The sequence below is a fragment of the Chelon labrosus genome, assembly GCF_963514085.1.
Source record: "Chelon labrosus genome assembly, chromosome: 5".
In the NCBI taxonomy this organism is placed as follows: Eukaryota; Metazoa; Chordata; class Actinopteri; order Mugiliformes; family Mugilidae; genus Chelon; species Chelon labrosus.
In genome coordinates, this window is record NC_140341.1 from 229833 (window position 1) to 252659 (window position 22827).

The following is a 22827-nucleotide window of genomic DNA, read 5'->3' on the forward strand; positions in this document are numbered from 1 at the left end:
TTCTGTTGGTTCTGTTGGTTCTATTGGTTCCAGGTTGGTTCTGTCAGAGTCGACCCGTTGACAGTGTTTCTCCACTAAAACATCGTCTCAATCATTGACGAGTTCTTGAATCCTTCAGTGGATCAGTTTTTATTCTTGTTATATTTATACTGAATCAGAGGATCCTGACGAGACTAAAGTCATGTGGTGTTTTTGCTCCAGCTGAGCTCTGAGCTGGTATCAGCTGCTGTGACAGATCTATTTCCATCCACTGGTTTTATTTTTAGCTGGAACATTAAAACGTGATGTGAGTGGCTCTGCAGGTCAAAAGAATTTAATCACAGTTTAATTCTCACTTTGACCTTGAGATGTTTAGACTCTGAATGTTTCTGATATTTCTGTTGCAGGGTGCCGATCAACATGTCAACACAGGCGCCGACGTTCATTCAGCCGCTGCAGAGCGTCGTGGCACTAGAGGGTAGTGCTGCGACGTTCGAGGCTCAAGTTAGTGGTAAGGAAACCTCAGATCGATTTATCTGAACAGAGTCAACATGACTAAATAAAGAATATCATTTAACTTCTGTTCTTTTATTTCTGTTAAAGTGTCAGAGTTTGAAAATCTGCTGCTGGGAGATATCTTTAATCAGATTCAGTCTTTAATCATCTGACATGTGGGATTTAGAAATAAGTTATATAAATAAATCAAAGTCAGTCAGATGTTCAGATGTTTTACATTTTCAGGGAAAAACTTATTTCCATCTTTAATTCATCTGATTTCACTTTGAAATGTTTTATTTTATTCACAGACATTGTTAGTGTTTGAAGCAGTTATAAACTTTCTGACTGATACGTGGTACCTGGTGTTCCTGGTTCTCCTGTGCAGGTTCTCCAGTTCCTGAGGTGAGCTGGTTCCGTGATGGCCAGGTTCTTTCTGCTGCCGCTTTGCCCGGCGTTCAGATCTCGTTCAGCGACGGCCGCGCTGTTCTGAGGATCCCTGCTGTGACCGCCGCACACAGCGGAAGATTTTCTGTCAGAGCCACCAACGGCGCTGGACAAGCCACGAGCACCGCTGAACTCCTCGTTACAGGTGAGGGCACAGGTAGACCTCCGCACAGGTAGACCTCAACACAGGTAGACCTCCGCACAGGTAGACCTCTGCACAGGTAGACCTCAACACAGGTAGACCTCTGCACAGGTAGACCTCAACACAGGTAGACCTCAATACAGGTAGACCTCAATACTGGTAGACCTCAACATAGGTAGACCTCAATACAGGTAGACCTCTGCACAGGTAGACCTCTGCACAGGTAGACCTCAATACAGGTAGACCTTTACGCAACTAGACCTCAGCACAGGTAGACCTCAATACAGGTAGACCTCTGCACCGGTAGACCTCTGCACCGGTAGACCTCTGCACAGGTAGACCTCTGCACCGGTAGACCTCTGCACAGGTAGACCTCAATACAGGTAGGCCTCAATACAGGTAGACCTTTACGCAACTAGACCTCTGCACAGGTAGACCTCTGCACAGGTAGACCTCTGCACAGGTAGACCTCAATACAGGTAGACCTCAATACAGGTAGACCTCAACACAGGTAGACCTCAATATAGGTAGACCTCTGCACAGGTAGACCTCAATACAGGTAGACCTTTACGCAACTAGACCTCAGCACAGGTAGACCTCTGCACCGGTAGACCTCAATATAGGTAGACCTCAATACAGGTAGACCTCAATACAGGTAGACCTTTACGCAACTAGACCTCTGCACAGGTAGACCTCTGCACCGGTAGACCTCTGCACAGGTAGACCTCAATACAGGTAGGCCTCAATACAGGTAGACCTTTACGCAACTAGACCTCTGCACAGGTAGACCTCTGCACAGGTAGACCTCTGCACAGGTAGACCTCAATACAGGTAGACCTCAATACAGGTAGACCTCAACACAGGTAGACCTCTGCACAGGTAGACCTCCGCACAGGTCGACTTCCGCGCAGGTAGACCTCTGCACAGGTAGACATTAGGAGTGCAGGTCATGAATCTGGACACTAACGCTTCTCCGTCCTTCCTCAGCTGAGACGGCGCCTCCAAACTTCCTTCAGAGACTGCAGAGCTTGACGGTGAGACAGGGTGGCCAGGTGAGGCTGGATGTCAGAGTGACAGGAATCCCGACACCTGTGGTGAAATTCTACAGAGAGGGAGCCGAGATCCAGAGCTCGGCCGACTTCAGGATCCTCCAGGACGGAGACCTGTACAGTCTGCTGATCGCTGAGGCCTTCCCAGAGGATTCTGGGACGTATTCTGTGACGGCCACCAACAGCAGCGGACGGGCCACGTCCAACGCCGAGCTGCTGGTCCAAGGTGAGAGACGCTCCTTTCTGCAGAGACGTCCTTTTATTGTGACTGACTTATTGGTTTAAACTAAAGTTACCGTGTGTTCAGGTGAAGAACCCGTTCCAGCAAAGAAAACCAAGACAGTGATTTCACAAACCCAAACTAGACAGACAAGAGTGGAAAAGGTACAAAACATTTTTTATTATTTCATTTCTAATCACATGATGTCAGGAGCTCTCTTCTCATGTCTTCCATTTTATTTTATTTTTTTAATCTCATTTGATATGTTCGTTTCATCTTCTCAGAGGATGGAGGCCGGTTTCCAGACCACCACCATGATGCAGATGCAGATGCAGGTGGAGGGCGGTGAGATGACTCAGCTGCTGGCTCACAAGACTCCGCCCAGAGTTCCTCCCAAACCAGCATCCAAGTCGCCGACTCAGGCCTCACTGGTTGCCAAGATGGCTACAGGACGCCAACAGTCACCGTCACCCGTCAGACACGTGAAGGCGCCTACACCTACACCTGTCAGGTGGGTGGAGCCTCTAATTTAAACCAGCCAATAACAAGCCTTCATCAAAAAGCTGGTAACACTCTCTGTCTCCCCCCTCAGGCCCGTCAAGTCCCCCATCACCTCACGGAAGGAGGTGGTCACTGGTGTTGATGTCCTCCCACCCTGGAAACAGGGTGATATCGAGGTCAGCGTTGTCCAGCAGGGAGTCCTGGTCAAAGAGGTGAGGGTGGGGGGTGAGGGTGGGGGGGTCCATATCAACATCCATCCTCAAACAAATCTCAGAGACATGATGAGGGACAAGTATTTAAAGTCGTATTAAAGAGGCATCGCAGAGGTTTAACTCTACAGTTGCTCTTCTTCCATCATCCTGTCTCTGAACGTTGGTTCCTGGCTGAGAGGTTGGAGGTTTGCAGCTCTTCATCTAACAGCTCACTGTAGCTGCTCCACTGTTCGATTAAAAATCTTTGAGATGTTTCCATAGCTCAAATATCCCAACGTCTGTTGTGCTGCTGCATGTTCGCCACTGTCATCGTCTCTGTCATCCGTCCTCAACAAATCCTCTCATCTGCATGTCGACATCAACCAGAGACGGTAACGTCCTGACGTCTCCTCCGTCCTCCTGCCTCTCTGATGTTCTTATTATTGTGCGTCTCTTTTTTCCATTTCCTCTGATCATCACTGACACTGTCCGGTCGTCCGACATCTTTATCTGGTCATCAGCTTCAAACACGCGACCAGAGTTTTATCCTGAACGTGGAGGGGAGGGACAACACCTCTGACACTGACCCACATATGATGTCCTCCATCAAAGACCAAGAATCCACGGACACCTTTGAAGAAGCAGAAGAGAAAAGTTTTCCAAATTCTTGTGAAGATTTGTTTTTTGTCTTTAACAATGATGAAGCTGTTGGCAGAGATCAGGTCTGCATCGATACCTTCAGTTTTCATAACCCAGACGTCTCTGCTGATCTACCTTCAGGCCAGTGGTGTTTCCATGACTTGTACCAGGACGTCTGTCCTCCTCTGCTCCAGGTATCTGATCCTCTGTCTGAAGTGGACACCTCACTTTTGCTCCACCATCTTTTTTGAGCACATCTTCTATGGTTCTGTTGAGAGTGTGGTTGTCACTTCTTTTTTCCACCTTCAGCTGGTTTTCCTGCATAACAGACGACTGTGTTCACCTCAGATTAGTTTGACTCACGTTAACATTGACGCCAGGATCCTGTCTAGGATTTAAAATCACAGATTTCAGATCCTAAATGTGGATCAAAAAGGATAAAGTTCTGATCCTGATCTTTGATGCTGGAGTTCATGTACATATAATCATCAGAATCATTTACCGAAGCTCAGAGAGATGAGAAGCCACATCGTAGAGTCTCAGATGAAGGAAGGACAGAGGAGCTGGAGACTTTGATTGAGACGCTTGGACAGCCGAGACGGGTGGAGACAGAGATGACAAAGAGTAGTTTTGTATCAAAGACTCTAAAAATGTCATTGATTAAAGATGTTAAATTACTTTAATATAAATCATTATATCTTTGCTCTACAGTCAGTGGACACCTGAGAACAGCCTAGCTTAGCATGAAGACTGGAAGCAGCTAGCCTACCTAGCCAAGCTACATCTGCTTCATCAAGCAGACACGTATCACTACATCAAAGGTGTTGATAGGTGTCCGCTATGCTAGCTGTTTCCACCTGACCTAACAGTCTTTATGCTAAGCTAGGCTAACAACTACAAACTTCTTGTCTCACTGTTCCTGAGGAGAAACTGGAGCTAATGCTAAAACCTGCCTGTCTCTGTACTGTGGATACCCTGAGGTCTAAGTGCGGCTCGTTGTGTCTCCAGGCTGGGGGAGGGAAAAGAGCCGGGGCGGTGGCCACCGTGGTCGCCGCCGTCGACCTGGCCCGTGTCCGTCAGCCCGTGCATGTCGAGGGCGGAGCTGAACAGGAGGAGGTGGAGGCTGTAGAGGTGGAATTAAGACAGTCGGTCGACCAGCGGCATGGAGGCGGCTGGATGTCGACCAGAACTCAGTCTGCTCAGGAGTTCACAGCCGAACCGACACTGCCTCAGCCTCAGGTTAGCTAGGCCTGCGCAGAAACGACATTACCAAGGGATCACGCCTCATCAGTCCCAACAAAAACAACAGATCCGGTCTTTAAAGGTGTTCACTGGAACACATTTTAGAACGACTCAAACTAAAGGAAAAGGACAGATCTCTTGATAATGTTGTTGTTTGCAGCAGCTGGAATAAAGAGTTATTTCCCTGAAGTCATTCTGAGGTTGTGACTCTGTTGTGAACTCTGTTGGTTGCTCCAGATTCAGAAAGTGACAGAAATCTCCTCCCGTGTGGACGCTGGTCTCGGCCCGTCTCCAGGGGCACATTTCACTGTTTCTAAAGTTTCTGTCCCCAAACCTGAACCTAGATATGAGGTAAGACAGGCAGCATCAGGCAAGCAGTACCATCAGACTCACAATGACCCGCTGACCGAGCAGAGACCTGGTGTTTGTGAGGTCCATCTCCTTAGTTACTGTACATCTGTACTGAAAATACACGACTCTCTGGTTGACTTTGTTCAGAAATAAGATGGTGCAGTCACTTCCTGTTTCTGTGTCATGTGGTTTTGTTCATGCCCCGCCCCTTTATGAGACGAGCAGCAGAGGAATTGGGAGAAAATGAACTTAGAGTTCTGTCTGTATCTCGATAAGATCCAGAAACACATATCTTCCACAAACGATGAAACGTGTTCTGTATCGACTGTTGTTCAGTGTTGATGTAGACAAGCAGCAGTCCTTCACTGTGTTAGCATCAAAACACAAATACTGGTCGGCACTCCATGTTAGCATTCCACGTTAGCATTCCATGTTAGCATTCCACGTTAGCTGCCGTCTCGCTTCTCTTAAAAAGCATCTTAGTCGTACGACACTCAGACACTGGATCGTTCATCCACATGAGGCTCTGACAGCGTCCACATAGTGATGGCCTGTAACTATCGAGTCAATCATGTTATCATATTATTATAATCCGTAGTATGCCTCTATTACTCAATCCAAACACCACTGTCTCTGTTACTGAGCTGTAATTGGACGTTTGGACGACATCCATTAGATTATTGCTGCTTGCCTGAGATGCAAACTTGTTGTGAAGTGTAGATGTGATAAAATAATCTACAAAATAACCAGAAGATCCATCTTTAACCTCCTTTTCCTTCAACCCCTCCATAAATAACCCACCTTTAATCCAGAACCCACTCTTAATTCAGGACCCACCCTTAATCCAACCCAGCATTAATCCACCTTGATCTGAGTTTGCTTCCTTGGACTCTGTGGTAGCGTTAACCAGACTAACGAGCCGTAGATCCCCCCGGTCTTGTTCTTTAACTAGATCCAGCGTATTTTCTTTGATGACGATGTGGCTCTTCCTCCTCTTTGGGTCGGTCAGGTTTCCATCGCTGGTTCGGCTATCGCCTCTCTGCAGAAAGAGTTTTCCTCGTCCTCTACCGCCACTAGAAAGATCATCAAACCGGTTAAGTCTCCCAGTCCATGTCGTCCGGCTGCAGAGACCAGGGAGACGCCGGAGCCCATCCCGCCGCCGTTCAAAGACTTCTCTGAGAAATATCAAAGTCGTGTCGGCACTGAGTTACAGACGGGGGTGGTGTACTCAGGGGGCATGCAGAGAGTTTATGAGGACTGGGGAGCCCAGGTTTGTAATCTAGTTCGGTGAAGTGGATCTAAACTGGTCAAGAAAACCTGATGTGCAAATAAAAGTCAGATCAGATCTGTGGTCTAATATTTACTGACCCAGTGAAGTGCTTGTCACCGGCTGACATGATCTTTTAATTATCATTTAGATGTTAGACTGAAGAGCAGTTCATGTCAAACATCTCATGGTTTTATTCTCTGAGATGTTACAGACTTTCTTCTAGTTTTTTTTTAGAAGTCAGGTTTTCTTGATTTCTGTGAAACTCCAGGGGCCTGTTCTCACAAAAACACATCATTCAGGTCAGATCTACTCTAGAGTTAGTTCACTGTGAACCAGATTAGATGACGGACTTCAGGGATGAACCTGCATTGACTGATTAACCCTATAACTTGAATCCATCCATGTGCTCTAATGGAACCAGGATCATCACATCTTGGATCAGCCCGGTGATCTTAGAGCTCTAGACGGGGTACTGAGAACGGGCCCCAGGACTGAAGTTTCCTCTAATAACAACCTAAACATGTTTGTCGATGCTATTGACATCCTCATCCTCACCTCTTGAGCGCCTCCGTCTCGCCTCCGTCTCAGCCTCCCCTCCATTTCTTGTGCTGTGTTGTTTCATCAGGTCTTCATCACATGTTGACGTGAAGTGTGTTTGTGTCCGTGTCGTGGATTTCAGAAATGTTGTTTGTCAATTAGCAGCGTGCTAACAGATCTGTGACTAACAGGTGGTGGAGGCAGCAGCCATACCTTCAGCAGGCGGCGCTGTGGTCCCACCTACACTGATGTCTGTAAGTGGTTTCTTTCTCCTCACGTCATAAAACATTTTCATGCTGTGTTGGGGAAGTGACATTTAAACTAAAGGCGATGTGATTTTGTTGGACAGGGTTTGAAGAACACAAATGTGACAGAGGGCGAGTCGGTGACCCTGGAGTGCCAGATCAGCGGTCACCCCACCCCCGTCATCATGTGGTTCAGGGAGGACTACAAGATCGAGAGCTCCATTGATTTCCAGATCAGCTACGAGAACGGATTCGCCCGGCTGATGATCCGCGAAGCGTTCGCCGAAGACAGCGGCCGCTTCACCTGCACGGCCACCAATGAGGCGGGAACCGTCAGCACCTCCAGCTACCTGCTCGTCCAGGGTCAGTACAGACTGTACATCTCAATAATAGCCATGAATAAACATTATTAGTAATGACATGCAGTTACTTGTGGAGTACCCCAGGGTTTATTAATGGGGCCTCTTCTATTTCAGTTCATATTTCACCTCATGGTTTTGTTTGTGACTTTTGTTAATCTCTTCATCAAATCATTGCAGGCAGAGCAACAGTAGCTAAGGTCCTCATGCTGTTTCCTAACTGAGACTAACTCCATCTTTTTCCTCCAGTGTCTGAAGACATCGAGAGCAGAGAGGAGATTGTTGCAGAACATGTTGAAATTACTCAGGAGAAATTGTGAGACACTCAAACCTTCTCTAAAATTTGTGCTACTTTCTGAAAATATTTGTTCTTAATAAAACTGAAGAGCAGCACAGCTTGGTCTTAAACATCCTAAAAAGAGATCTGTATTGTTTCAGAGTAACTGAAGAAGCCAAAGAGGAGACCATGTCTCAGGTAAGCATCACGGAGTCAGATACTGCTGCCGCCGCTCCCTTCTTCATCAGGAAACCCAGCGTCCAGAAGCTGGTGGAGGGAGGAAGTGTCGTGTTTGACTGTCAGGTCGGAGGAAGCCCTAAACCTCACGTTATATGGAAGAAGAGCGGCGTACCGCTCACCACTGGATACAGGTACAACACTTAAAGGCTTCTTCTTTATACCTTTACTGGTTTATAAATGGTGTTGTAAAACAAATCCATGTCTTAAAACATCTCACTGTCCAGAAACCATTTATCAAACCCACAGAATATTTCTTTAAACATTTCCACTCAATGAACCCGGTACCGTTCAACAGAATGTTCTGTAACTAGCTGCTGGTGAGTCGGTCATACAACAGGGTTTATGGTAGACCAGGCTTTAAACCAATGCAAACAACTGTCACAAAGTATTTTATTCAAAAAGTGTTGTTTGTCACTTCAATTTCAATATTTTTGTTTAAAAATCGTAGCCCTGTAAATATGAGGGACAGTCAAAATGGAATATAACATTACCCACAATCCTTTCTGCTCCACTCTGCCATGCTGGGTGTCATTAGATCACATCACATAGCTGGAGCTAACCAACTAGCCTCAGCTGAACTAACCTCGGTGTACGAGTTGACAGTGATCTGAAACTGGATGCACAGATAAAAACAGTGGTTAAGTCCAGTTTCTTCCAACTGAGACAACTGGCCAAAGTAAGATCATTTCTTTCTCTCCACCACTTCGAGATTTTAATCCATGCTTTTATCACAATTCGTTTAGACTACTGCAATGCACTTTATGTTGGGCTTAGCCAGGCGTCACTGTCTCGACTACAGCTCATTCAAAACGCTGCTGCTCGACTTTTAACTGGTACCAAAAAGCACAATCACATTACCCCAATTTTAGCAGAAATTCATTGGCTCCCTGTCCGTTTCCGGATTGATTTTAAAATTATTTTATTTGTATTCAAATGTATTCATGGCCTCGCTCCTCAGTATCTGTCCGAACTGCTCCAGCCGTACACTCCCTCGCGCTCTCTTAGGTCGGCAGATCAGTCACTGTTGGTTGTCCCAAAGACAAAGAGGAAGATGAGAGGTGACCGGGCCTTTGCAGTTGCTGGCCCCAAACTGTGGAACAACTTGCCATTGCACATTAGACAGGCCGACTGTCTTCCTCATTTTAAATCCTCCCTTAAAACACATTTTTTCTCTTTGGCTTTTAACTCAGCATGAGATGTTAGTTCTTATTGTTTACGTGGTTTGATTGGTTTTATGATTTAAATCCTGTTTTAATCTTTCTTTGTGTTTTTATATTCTCATGTCTGTGTACAGCACTTTGGCCAACCTCGTTGTTTTTAAAGTGCTTTATAAATAAAGATTGATTGATTGATTGATTGATGGAGAAACCTCCCGTGGTCCTTTTGAGTCTATCCACATGATTCTCCATCAACTAGGCACCACATGGTGACTTGCCTGACAGAATCTGAGCCCTGTTCAGTAATTCCATACATCCTCCACCCGTCCTTTGCCTCCTTCTAGTTGGCTAATAGTGGTACTACTAAAAAGTTTTCAAGGGGAAAAAAATTAATTGTGTCACTCTCTGGACTTGACGCTCTAAGCCTTAAGATGGTTCAGTACACTGCAGACTCTAGGGGTCATTCATTGTCAGTGACTTTCCTGTTGACACCTTGCCTTCCAATGTCCATCAGATATAAAGTTGCCTACAAGAAGGAGACTGGAGAGTGTAAGTTGGAGATCTCCATGACCTTCGCTGATGACGCCGGAGAATACTCTGTCTTTGCCAAGAACCAGCTCGGAGAAGTCTCAGCCTCTGCCAGTCTGCTGGAGGAAGGTTTGTCCAAAGCATACATCTATAAAAACTAGCATCTCTTACAGTCACTTAGACCATAGACTGCGTCATTGGACTATTGGATTTAAACATGAAATTCTTTTCTTGCCAACAGAGGCATATGAAGCCTACATGAAGACACAGGAAGCTACCTTTAAGACTGAAGTAACAGCTGTGGTACAAGAGCCCAAAGTGGGAGACATTCCCCCCATCACCGTTGAGCAGATGACCACCACCACCATCATATCTGGACAGGTAAGAGCATCATTAGTGACATCTGGACTTTACAAGGTGATATATATGTAAAATAATTTCATATGAGGGATGTCTTGATATCACCTTTTATCAGCCAACTACAAGTATTTACTGTGTATCTGGTTAGTAGTCAGAGAGGAGTGAGGTTTCCTTCACAGTTTCTGCTTCTGGGTTCCATGTGCTCATGTAACTTCTACAGAGGCAGCATCTTTTCCAGAACAGTCGACCTGGGAGCAGTTATACTCTAATATGCCCAGAGCCCCCTTCTGCTAAATCAGAGACTCGTGCTGCATGCTACTAGCATGTAGTACATGCTGCTGTAGTAGATTGGCATGTTTTGTGGAGTCTTTCGAATGGAGGAATGTTAATTACATCAAGTGTAACTGATATTGTTTTTAATATCTTCTGTGGTCATTTAGATTCTATCCGCATGATTGATGATGATCTTTGATAGAATCTGAGCCCTGCTCCTCATTATCATACATGGTCCTTTGTCCCCATCTAGTGGTCTAATGGTGGTACTACAGATAATAAACACAACACAGTCATCTAGTAGTTAAAGTTAGCTTAGCATTGCTATGTAGCATGCCTTGGTGACTGGTTTCCCTGGGGAGTTCCATGTGTGAACAACATGGAGGAAATCTCCATCTTCTTCTGGATTGTATAATGATCTCAATGGTAGAATGTGATGATGTCCAGGCTAAATAAAATGTCCAAAGGTTGAATTGTGTGTACGTTGCCTCCTGTAGTGGAATCAGTAGGATTTTGTAGCCAGATTCCCTTTCAAGAGGTAAGAACCCAACGTGGAACACTTTGGGTTCTTTGGTTCTCCACATGTCCAGATGGAGAGTGGGCCTGGTTCTATTGTTACTAGAACCTTTGTGGTATTTCTCTAAACTCTTGGTCCAGTTCTAGTCAAGGGGTTGCTGAATGAGTTCAGAATGATATCATTGCTATCAGGGTGTTTTCTACTATCTGATCTTCAGGATTGACTGACATTTTTAACCTCATATGACATCTGCAGGAGTTCCACCTGTCCATCACTGAGCAGAGGATCATCCAGGAGATAGAGTTCAGTATCATGAAGATCACCTACAGAGAGATAGTGACAGAAGATGGAGAGTTGATGGTGACCGCCACCCCCACTGAGGCCGTTCAGCCGGCCTTCGACACGCCGGTCAAAAACTACAGAATTATGGAGGGAATGGGCGTCACGTTCCACTGCAAGATGTCTGGAATGCCGCTTCCAAAGGTACTGAAAAAAAAAAATAACATTTTTGTCAAATAACAAGTTTAATATAATTACACATTTAAATACAAAATGGTTTTGTCCTCTGTCAGATTGCCTGGTACAAAGACGGTCAGCGCATCAGGCCTGGAGATCGATACCAGATGGAGGTTCTCCAGGACGGACGCGCCAGCCTCCGTCTGCCTGTGGTGCTACCGGAGGATGAAGGCGTGTACACCGCCTTCGCCACCAACATGAAGGGAAACGGCGTCAGCTCTGGGAAGCTCTACGTGGAGCCGTCTGGAGCTGTAACACCTCAGAGGTATACACCACAGCCGGCGGTGCAGAGGATCAGGTAAGAGGTCATGTTTGACGGACAAAGAGCGACGAGTTAAAGCCGCTGTAGCTCCAGATGTTTCAGACCATTTCATTTGACGGCTAAATAACTGACTCTGCCGACCTCGTTGCTTTCATTATCACCTTGATACTGACGACGCTGCAACTTTCTCAGGTCCACATCTCCTCGTTCTCTGAGCCGCTCACCTGGACGTTCTGCCAGCCGTTCTCCTGGACGTTCTCCGGCCCGTCGGCTCGATGAGACTGACGAGGCTCAGCTGGAAAGACTCTACAAACCCGTGTTCGTCATGAAGCCTTCTTCGTGTAAATGCTCCGAGGGGCAGACAGCCAGATTTGACCTGAAGGTCGTCGGCAGACCGATGCCCGACACATACTGGTTCCACAACGGTGAGAGACACATATATTCAAACATCATAAACACTGTGAACAAGATATGCCAATCTCACAGTCAAATTCATTCATTGACTTCTCAGGACAACAAGTGGTTAGTGATTTCACCCACAAGATAGTGGTTAAAGAGGACGGCACTCAGTCCCTGATCATCGTCCCGGCCATGCCACAGGACTCTGGAGAGTGGACGGTCGTTGCTCAGAACAGAGCTGGACGGACGTCGATCTCCATCACTCTCACTGTTGATGGTAAGATTCACACCTTTATATTTCCTGTAAACTCTTGTCTCTTGTGGAAGAAGACACTTATGGACAGTTGATGACTTTCTTCTTGTTTCTTTTTCAGCTAAAGAAACTTTGGTGCGTCCTCAGTTCATTGAGAAGCTGAAGAACATCAGTGTGAAGCAGGGCACTCTGGTAGAACTGGCTGTCAAAGCCATTGGAAACCCCCTGCCTGACATCGTCTGGCTGAAAAACAGCGACATTATCACTCCACACAAGCACCCACACATCAAGTATGTTTTATATTAGTGGTATTCACAGTATTTAGAAAGTGGATCTCTGGTATATTTATAATGATGTCCAAGTAAGAAATGTATTACCAACAAATAATTTCTTTATTTGTTGGTATTAGTGATGCCTGTTGCTCATGATCAACGTTCCCAATCTTTACCTGAAAATCTAATAATCTAGTAGTAGACGTTTGAGTCATTGTTTTCAGGATCTAAAGCCAGACTAGTTATGTACTATATTAGCAAGATGCTGTGAACTGCATATTGCACCAACTGGATCTAGTCTGATATCTGCTAATGTTTTAAAAGTAATAATGGTTATGGATGGTTCTCCCTGTGTCTGCGTGGGTTCTCTCCAGGTTCTCCAGCTTCCTCCCACCGTCCAAAGACATGCTGGTTAGGTTCATTGGTGATTCTAAATTGGCCGTAGGTGTGAGTGTCTCTCTGTGTTAGCCCTGTGATAGACTGGAGACCTGTCCAGGGTGGACTCCCCTCTAGACCAATGACAGCTGGGACAGGCTCTAGCGCCGCATGACCCTTAATAGGAATAAGTGGTTACAGAAAATGAATGAATGAATGTTAGAAGTCTTGCCATGTAAAACAAAGGCTTCCAGTTCCTTCATGAGTCTGAAGCTGTGTTTTTCTATGATATTAAAGGCTTTTATTTGACAGAAATTGGAGCAGTAAACGTGTTCCTCAAACAACTGGATTTATTTTGTATAAAAATTAAAAACTATTCTAATTTAAGAATCTTTTGTTCTAGGATCGAAGGAACCAGAGGAGAAGCCAAATTCCAGATTCCCTCATCAGCCGGATCTGACAGCGCCTGGTACACTGCTACAGCCATCAACAAGGCCGGCAGAGACACCACTCGCTGCAGAGTCAACGTGGAGGTGGACTATATAGAGCCTGAACCAGAGAGGAAGCTCATTATTCCCAAAGGAACCTACAAAGCCAAAGAGATTGCAGCACCTGAGCTGGAGCCTCTTCACCTGCGATATGGCCAGGAGCAGTGGGAGGAGGGCGACCTTTACGACAAAGAGAAGCAGCAGAAACCACAGTTCAAGAAGAAGCTGACCTCTATCAGAATGAAGCGGTTCGGTCCAGCTCACTTTGAGTGCAGACTGACTCCCATTGGCGACCCCACCATGGTGGTGGAGTGGCTGCATGACGGCAAACCTCTGGCTGCTGCTAACAGGCTGCGCATGGTCAATGAATTTGGTTACTGCAGCCTTGACTATGAAGTCGCGTACGCCAGAGACAGCGGCGTCATCACCTGCAGAGCGACCAACAAGTTTGGAGTCGACCAGACTTCGGGCACCCTGATCGTCAAGGACGAGAAGGGACTTGTTGAGGAAACACAACTTCCTGAAGGAAGGAAGGGTGCACACCGAATAGATGAGATGGAACGCATGGCTCATGAAGGAGGACCTGCAGGAGTCAGCACCGACGAGGAAACAGAAAAGACAAAACCTGATATCGTCCTTCTTCCAGAACCAGCCAGAGTCCTGGAGGGCGACATTGCCAGATTCCGCTGCAGAGTGACCGGTTATCCATCACCAAAGGTTAACTGGTACCTGAACGGACAACTCATCCGCAAAAGCAAGAGATACAGACTTCGTTATGATGGTATTTACTATCTGGAGATTGTCGACATCAAGTCCTATGACTCTGGAGAGGTCAGGGTGGTTGCAGACAACAACCTGGGCTCAGCTGAACACACTGTGAAGCTAGAGATCCAACAGAAGGAGGATTTCAGGACTCACCTGCGCCGTGCCCCCGAGGCCAAGCCAGCTGAGGCTGCCCCCGAACCTGGAAAAACACCATTTGAGGTGGTGAAAGTTGAGAAACCTGCAGAGGACACTCAACTGAAAGAGGTGGTCATGCTCAAGAAGGCCCAGAGAATCGTCCATGAAAAATCCACGGAGGAGACAGAGGAGCTGAGGAGCAAGTTCAAGCGCAGGACAGAGGAAGGTTATTATGAGTCCATCACAGCAGTAGAGCTCAAGTCTCGCAAGAGGGACGAGTCCTATGAAGACCTGCTGAAGAAGACGAAGGAGGAGCTGCTTCACCGCGCTAAGGAGAAGGAGGAGGCTGAGAAGAAGAAGGAGGAGGAGCGCAAAGTTACCGCAAAAGCTCTAAAACCAGAGCGGGTCAAGCTTTCAGCCAGCATGGAAGCTCCTAAGATCCTGGAGCGTATAACCAGCCAGACGGTCGCACAGGGTGACGAAGTCAAGTTCAGAGTCAGAGTCGTCGGCAGACCAGAACCAGAGTGTCAGTGGTTCAAGAACGGTGTCCAGCTGGAGAAGACTGACCGGATCTACTGGTACTGGCCAGAGGACCACGTCTGTGAGCTGGTGATCAGAGACGTCACAGCAGAAGACTCTGCTAGCGTCATGGTCAAAGCATCCAGCGCCGCCGGAGAGACTTCCAGCCACGCCTTCCTGCTGGTACAAGGTAACGACACTGTGGCTCTTCTAACGTGTGTGTGACTCAGATTTTAGATTTTGTGGATTTTCTAACAAAGTCTGTTATTTCTGCAGCAAAGCAAGTCATTACCTTTACACAGAAGTTGGAGGACATCAACGCCAACGAGAAGGACACCATGGCTACATTTGAGTGTGAAACCAATGAGCCTTTTGTTAAAGTCAAATGGCTGAAGAACAACGTAGAGATCTTCTCTGGAGACAAATACAGGATGCACTCTGACAGAAAGGTCCACTTCCTGTCTGTGCTGATGATTGGCATGAGAGATGATGCAGAATACACCTGCGAGGTTATAGATGAGGATGTCCGCACAACCGCCAAACTCAATGTTGAAGGTGGGTGAAGTGACCACTGGCTGTGTTCAAAGCTAAAAAACATTTTGCTGTTTTTTTTAAGCAGATCGTTCTGCACTAAGAAAACACACTGCTTCTTATTTGAGAGACACATATTTACTACAAAAAGTTGATGGTGACAGATTGTAAGAGAACCTGTGGAAGGATACAAATGAAAACATAATTATGAATGCTGTATTCATCTCTAATAGGACTCACTAAATCCTAACCACTGCACCTGTAACTGACCTATAATGTCAGTGTCACCTGTAGTTTTAGCTGCAGTGGAAGTTGCTTCAAACAGCTGCAATGATCAACAAATAAAGGAGAGACACTGAACTCAATAAATATTGATTGACTTGATTATGACCAACAGGAGCTCCTCTTGAGGTCCTGAAGCAGCTGGAGAACACAGAGGTACCTGAGACATACTCTGGAGAGTTTGAGTGTGTCGTATCTCGTGAAGATGCTGAAGGAAGCTGGTTCTTTGGAGAAAAACTGCTTGAGCCCAGCAGCAAATACGTCATGACCTCCCGCCGTGGAAGACACACCCTCTCCGTGAAAGATGTCAAGAAGGAGGACCAGGGAAAATACACCTTCAAAGTGGGAGAGTTCAAGACGAGTGCCTCTCTGAAGATGAAATGTGAGTTGAGCTTCTTGTCAGGTCCAGAGAGAGTTATTTTGACAATGATTTGGAGTTTATGCTAGCTTTCCTGTTGAGTCAAAGAGACAGTTTCAGGAGTTTAAAGATTTCATCCTGATCCACCCACGTTTGTCTTGATGTTTCAGTGCGTCCAGTGACTCTGATTCAGCCTTTAACTGACCTCACGGTCTGCGAGGGCGACATCGCTAAGCTCGAGGTCAAGTTCTCCCAGGAGGACGTTGAAGGAACCTGGATGAAAAATGGCCAGCCCATCACAGCCTCAAACCGTGTGCACATCGTCATTGACAAACAAATCCACAAACTCCTGATCGAAGATACCAACAAGGACGACTTTGGGATGTACTCCTTCACGGTTCCTGCTCAGGAGATTTCAACCACTGCAAAGCTGGTTGTTCAGAGTAGGTCGCCTGAGACACTTGTCTTGTTTTAAAATAACTTTGTGTTCCAAAATAAAACTCACAAACAGAACATTTCTTCTTGTGTTGCAGCTATTGGCATCTTAATCCCACTGAAGGACACTAGTGCCATTGAAGGCACCAAGGCGGTCCTGGAGGCCAAGATCTCTGCTCAGGACATCAGCTCCATCAAATGGTACCACAACGAAACACTCCTGACACCCAGTGACCGAATCCAAGCAGTGGCGAAGGGAGCCAAGCAGCGTCTGGTCTTCTCCAGGACCTACGCCTCCGATGAAGGACACTACAAACTGGTGGTTGGTCGAGCCGACACCAGCTGCAAGTTTAGTGTTGAGAGTAAGTTATACAGGAAAATAGTGATGTTGAAGTTTGTAGACCCATTGATTTATTTATGTGTTGTATATAAGACATCGGTACCTGTCAGTATAGAGTGAATGATGGTATTGGTGGTATTTGCTTTCTCTTACTTGGTAAGGACTGAGTGATGCTGCTTCACCTGACCATGATGTAATTTCCCATGAAGTCGAGCCATAGTGTAATAGAAATAAAACTCAGTAATGTTTGCTCCTTTTGAGAATATGAAGAGAAACCAGTCAATCATCAGCCAGTGGTGTAGTTTTAGGATTAACCCCTTCTCCATCTCAACAGCTGTCCAGATCCTGACCCCAATGAAGGACAAGGAGTGTTCAGAGTCTGAGAATGTCACGTTTGAAGTTGAGGTTTCTCACCCGGGAGTTGACGCCTTCTGGACCTTCAAGAGGCAGCCACTCAAAGCCGGCGCCAAGCACAAGATGGAGTCCAAGGACAAGCGCCACACCCTGACAGTCATAAACGCAATGAAGGATGAAGAGGGCGAGTACATGTTCGCCGCTGGTGAGAAGACATGCAGCGCCTCACTCACCGTAACAGGTACTCCAGACTAATTCACTTTTTAACAATGTCAGTGGTTTCAGCGATGGACAGGACTGACTGTATCTTGTGAACAGGTGGCGCCATCAAAAAGCCGCTGCGTGACTTAGTAGTGGCTGACTCCCAAACTGCCGTGCTGGAGTGTGAAGTAGCCAACCCATCTGCCGAAGGCAAGTGGCTGAAAGATGGCCAGCCGGTCGACTTCAGTGAGAACGTCCTGAGCGAGGTGAACGGCGCGGTGAGACGCCTCGTCATCATCATTACCAAAGCCACCGACATCGGAGAATACACCTATCAGGTCGCCACTTCCAAGACCACAGCCACCCTGAGAGTCGAGGGTAGGTCAAGAGAAACACCGCCTGTATGAATCTCTTTATGCCAGGAGGTAGTGAAATGAAGAAGGACAGTCACAATGAAACAACATTCCTCTTTACTCCACTCTACCATGCTGGGTGTCATGTGAAACTAGAGAAGCTTCTCTTTACGTTGATACCAAGCATCACATAGCTGGAGCTAACCAGCTAGCCTCAGCTAACAGAGAAAACACACAGACAAACTTTGAATTTCACAGTGGTCCTTTAGAGTCTATCACATGATTTTACATCAACTATGCACCACATGGTGACTTGACTGATAGAATCTGAACTCTATGCTCAGATTCTGTTTAACACATGTTCCTTTGTCTCCATCTAGTGGTCTAATGGTGGTACTACAGTTAACAAACACAATACATCCATCTAGTAGTGAAAGTTAGCTTAGCATTGCTATGTAGCATGCCTTGGTGACTGGTTTCCCTGGGGAGTTCCATGTGTGAACAACATGGAGGAAATCTCCATCTTCTTCTGGATTGTACAATGATCACAATGGTAGAATGTGATGATGTCCAGGAGAAATAAAATGTCCAAAGGTTGAATTGTGTGTACATTGCCTCCTGTAGTGGAATCAGTAGGATTTTGGAGCCAGATTCACTTTCAAGAGGTAAGAACCCAACGTGGAACACTTTGGGTTCTTTGGTTCTCCACATGTCCAGCTGGAGAGTGGGCCTGGTTCTATTGTTACTAGAACCTTTGTGGTATTTCTCTAAACTCTTGGTCCAGTTCTAGTCAAGGGGTTGCTGAATGAGTTCAGAATGATATCATTGCTATCAGGGTGTTTTCTACTATCTGATCTAGAAGACATTTTAGTTTATCACTAATTAATCAGACACAGTGTTACTGATAGTGAACTGTTTCCACAGCTGTCAAGGTCAAGAAGACCCTGAAGAACCTGAACATCGTCCAGACTCAGGAGGCAGTGTTCAGCCTAGAGCTGACCCACGAGAATGTGAGGGGAGCACAGTGGATCAAGAATGGCGTTGAGATCCTGCCCAGCGACAAATATGAAATCAGCATAGAAGGCACAGTCCACACCCTGAAGATCAAGAACTGCACCACACAGGACGAGTCTGTCTACTCCTTCAAACTGGGAAAACTGTCTGCAAATGCCAGACTGAATGTTGAAAGTAAGTAACAACAACAAATCAATCAAGTAAACCTGTTGATTCCTATAAACATTTTCTAACTGCGAAACAAATAATTACACAGCCATTAAGATCCTAAAGAAGCCAAAGGATGTGACTTCTCTGCTGGGAGCGACCGCCGTGTTTGAAGTTGGCATCTCAGAGGAAGACATCCCAGTGAAATGGATGTTAAACAACGCAGAGCTGAAGCCCAACGACCACTACATGATGCTGTCTGAGAAGAAGACCCACAAACTGATTGTCCAGGATGTGGACAACAGCAAAGAGGGCGAGTACACTGCTGTGGTGGGTCACCTGCAGTGCAGTGCTCATCTAACCGTTGAGTGTAAGTGTTCGTCACCACCAGAACAGTTTCTGAATGTGAAGAATGTGTAGACCCAACATTTGTATTTTGTCCTGCAGCTCTGCGTGTCACCAAACCAATGAAGAGCATCGAGGTCCCGGAGACTCAGGTGGCCACGTTCGAGTGTGAAGTCTCTCACTTCAACGTCCCGACCTCCTGGCTGAAGGACGGCGTGGAGATCGAGATGAGCGAGAAGTTCAGGATCGTGGTTCAGGGGAAACTCCACCAGCTGAAGATCATGAACACCAGCACCCACGACTCCGCAGAGTACACCTTTGTCTGCGGCAACGACCGAGTCTCTGCCACGCTCACCGTCAGCCGTAAGATGACACCCTTCTCGCCTGGTGTCTGATGGCTCTTTACTACACAACTACAAACCTTTAAAATCTGTTTATTTAAACCATATTTGGGAACACCTAACAATACAAATCTGAATCTCCAAACAAATCTGTCATAAAAAAAAAACAGAAAACAAATTCACATTATCTACAACTCCTGGTACTTACAGGACAAATGAATGTTCAGATTGAGAGATCTTTATAAAGAAAGTTCCTCTGTTCTTTATAGACTCCACAGATCTCAGATGTTCAGTGAACTCATTGTCCCTGTTTTGATGTGTTCTAGCTATTCTGGTCACCTCCATGCTGGAGGACCTGAATGCCCAGGAGAAGGACACGGTGACGTTTGAGGTGAACATCAACTACGAGGGTATCACATACAAATGGCTGAAGAACGGCGTGGAGATCAAGTCCACGGACCGATGCCAGGCTCGCTGCAAACAGCTCACTCACACTCTGAGCATCAGGAACGTCCACTTTGGAGACACCGCTGAGTACACCTTCACGGCCGGCTCCGCCGTTACTTCAGCTAAACTTTATGTAGAGGGTAAGAGGTCTTTATAGCTTTTTGATTTATTTTAGCTCTGACTCTGTGCTTGTGGATACAACCTTGTGAAGTGAACCATGGCCACTTCTCAACATCTGAACCACATAAACAATCCTGGAAACCATTCCAGTAAACCTCCTAACAGACCCCAGGTACCTCCCCGGGGACCACTGACCTTATGAGAGGCCACTTCCTTCTTTTTGTGCAGACTGGGTTGATGAGTGATTTGATTTATCCAGAAACATTAATGTTTAACAGGAACATCAGAAAGTTATATAAACTAGCGTTTGCCAGATAATCAGCCCTAGACCTAGATGGAGGAGACCGTTTCACCCTTTCCTCATCCTCCAATGAACCACTATCATCAGAGGCTCCGGACTCAAGGTGTGAATGAAACTTCCTGGGGACAGATGTTAGGACTGATGTAGATTGACTGCAGATGAATCTAACCTAAATCTAATTAGTTAAACCTCAACTCTCCACCAGTCTTTTAGAACTGAATGTCTTCAAGAAACTTCACTAGTCCAGTTGCCCTTGTTTCAGCTTTCTTGGGTGAACCGTGACCTATTAATTAATATTCCTGTTAATTTCCTGTGCAGCCCGTGTGATTGAATTCACTAAACACCTGAAAGACCTGAAGATCACTGAGAAGAAGAGGGCGACCTTCGAATGTGAAGTTTCTGAGCCCAACGTCCAGGTGATGTGGATGAAGGACGGTCAGGAGCTGGAGATGTCTGACAGGTAGAGTAGAGCACACTCACTTGTAGGAAAACTGAGTTTACCAAGAGTCTGATGTACATCCTGTGTTTCCTGCAGATACAAAATGACCTCTGATAATTATGTGCACCGCCTGGTTCTGCCGTCGGTCCGTCTGTCCGATGCCGGTGAATACACCGCTGTGGCCGGGTCAAGCATGTCAAAGGGACACCTGGGAGTCGAGGGAAGAGATGTCAGAATCTCAGAGCCGGTCAACCGGGACATCACAGTGAGTCCATACAACCATCTACATACACTTCAGTACTATTAGTTCAACACATCCTGCACACCAGGTTTGATAAAACCCTGTTAGCTTTCTTCAGGTGTTTTTATTTACTGCTAAACTGGAACTGATCTGGGGAGAATTCCTATTAAATATTGGGATCTCTGGTCTTCTCAGGTTGTTGAGAAACACAGAGCGACCTTCGAGTTTGAGGTGAACGAGGACGACGTGGAGGGTCGCTGGCTGAGGAACGGTGTGGAGATCCAGTTCTCAGTGGAGGAAAGGTTCACCTACGCCACCATCAGGAAGCTGCACCGCCTCACCATCTCTGAGACGTACAGGAGTGATGCCGGGGAGTACACCTTTTTAGCTGGCAAAAACAGGAGCACCATGAATCTTCATGTCAAATGTAATTCTGCTGCCACAACAACGGGACTCCTTTACCTTGTCCTAAAATGCTTCAAGTATTGTCATATGTTCAGAGGTGCAGAGAAACACCATGAACCTGTATGTCTTCTGTTGATTTCAGTGCCAGAACCTCCTCAGATTGTGCGCCACATGCAGCCTCAGACAGCAATGTCGGGTCGGTCGGTCCGCTTCTCGGCACAGGTGAGCGGCATCCCTCAGCCTCAGGTGTCCTGGTACAAAGACTCCCAGATGCTGTCCACCAGCTACAAATGCAAGCTCCTCCATGACGGAGACGAGCACACGCTGCTGCTGCTCGAAGTCTTCCCCGAGGATGTTGCCACCTACAGCTGTGAGGCCAAGAACGACTACGGGGAGGCCACAAGCTCCGCCCCTCTCACTGTGGAAGGTATGTCTAAAAATGTCCTGGTTGTGTTTCACGCAAATGTTTTGTAGAATATACAGTATGCATCACAACAGTCAACAAGGACATACATTCCATCCATGTAAGTAAACTTACTCAAGTACTGTAGTATATATCTAAGCTACTTGTTCTTTAGTATTTTAATGTTATGATACCAAAACAGAACTGCCAAAAGGTTCACAATTTTCTAAATTTCTTCATAAACATGACTTGTTTCCAGTATCTGCTGTGACCTCCTTGTCACTAAATGTTTCTGGTAACTGCTGATCAGTGGTCTACAGCAGCTTGGAGGAATTTTAGCCCATTCCTCAGAACAGAACCACTTCAGTTCTGAGATGTTGGTGGGTTTCCTCACATCAACTGCTTGCTTCAGGTCCTTCCACAACATTTCTATTGGATTGCAGAAATTAAGAAAATTCTGAGGAAGACAAAAACCTTTAAGCATCACTGTATTTCAAAGGACAATCTTGTACTCTATACAAACAAGTTCATTAGTTCTACTACAGTTCATGTTCATGTTCAAGATGAGGATCTTTAGGTGGACGATGGCACAGATGTTTCCAAGCATCAAATAAACATATCTATCATATATCTCACAAACCACCACAGTAAACTGCTTGAAACTTGACAATAATAATCTGTGGATGACTCCTTACAAGCCCACCAAGTTTGGTGCAATACGGTCTATAGGGGTCGCTACTGGTGACTCATGGCTCTGCGTCCCGCTT

At 46.2% G+C, this 22827-nt stretch overlaps 1 protein-coding gene across 1 annotated transcript in view; it reads left to right on the forward strand.

Annotated features, from left to right (window-relative positions):
• Positions 1 to 399: 399 nt before the first annotated feature.
• The window catches only part of ttn.1 (titin, tandem duplicate 1), a gene marked incomplete at its 5' end in the record, with an annotated part of 155244 nt that continues 132816 nt past the window's right edge, over positions 400 to 22827 (forward strand). Inside the window, 35 exons of the mRNA XM_084545177.1 lie at positions 400 to 490; positions 863 to 1066; positions 2051 to 2338; positions 2420 to 2496; positions 2617 to 2843; positions 2925 to 3045; positions 4672 to 4902; positions 5143 to 5256; positions 6266 to 6526; positions 7255 to 7317; positions 7413 to 7671; positions 7917 to 7983; positions 8106 to 8315; positions 9856 to 9998; positions 10111 to 10250; positions 11275 to 11502; positions 11592 to 11833; positions 11990 to 12222; positions 12309 to 12473; positions 12571 to 12739; positions 13500 to 15193; positions 15280 to 15558; positions 15932 to 16198; positions 16345 to 16617; positions 16708 to 16971; positions 17284 to 17544; positions 17622 to 17882; positions 18782 to 19045; positions 19128 to 19388; positions 19466 to 19726; positions 20031 to 20291; positions 20891 to 21032; positions 21108 to 21276; positions 21448 to 21679; positions 21800 to 22084. Of these exons, the coding sequence (XP_084401303.1) occupies positions 400 to 490; positions 863 to 1066; positions 2051 to 2338; positions 2420 to 2496; positions 2617 to 2843; positions 2925 to 3045; positions 4672 to 4902; positions 5143 to 5256; positions 6266 to 6526; positions 7255 to 7317; positions 7413 to 7671; positions 7917 to 7983; positions 8106 to 8315; positions 9856 to 9998; positions 10111 to 10250; positions 11275 to 11502; positions 11592 to 11833; positions 11990 to 12222; positions 12309 to 12473; positions 12571 to 12739; positions 13500 to 15193; positions 15280 to 15558; positions 15932 to 16198; positions 16345 to 16617; positions 16708 to 16971; positions 17284 to 17544; positions 17622 to 17882; positions 18782 to 19045; positions 19128 to 19388; positions 19466 to 19726; positions 20031 to 20291; positions 20891 to 21032; positions 21108 to 21276; positions 21448 to 21679; positions 21800 to 22084 (8707 nt within the window). The remainder of the gene's footprint in view (positions 491 to 862; positions 1067 to 2050; positions 2339 to 2419; positions 2497 to 2616; positions 2844 to 2924; positions 3046 to 4671; positions 4903 to 5142; positions 5257 to 6265; positions 6527 to 7254; positions 7318 to 7412; positions 7672 to 7916; positions 7984 to 8105; positions 8316 to 9855; positions 9999 to 10110; positions 10251 to 11274; positions 11503 to 11591; positions 11834 to 11989; positions 12223 to 12308; positions 12474 to 12570; positions 12740 to 13499; positions 15194 to 15279; positions 15559 to 15931; positions 16199 to 16344; positions 16618 to 16707; positions 16972 to 17283; positions 17545 to 17621; positions 17883 to 18781; positions 19046 to 19127; positions 19389 to 19465; positions 19727 to 20030; positions 20292 to 20890; positions 21033 to 21107; positions 21277 to 21447; positions 21680 to 21799; positions 22085 to 22827) is intronic.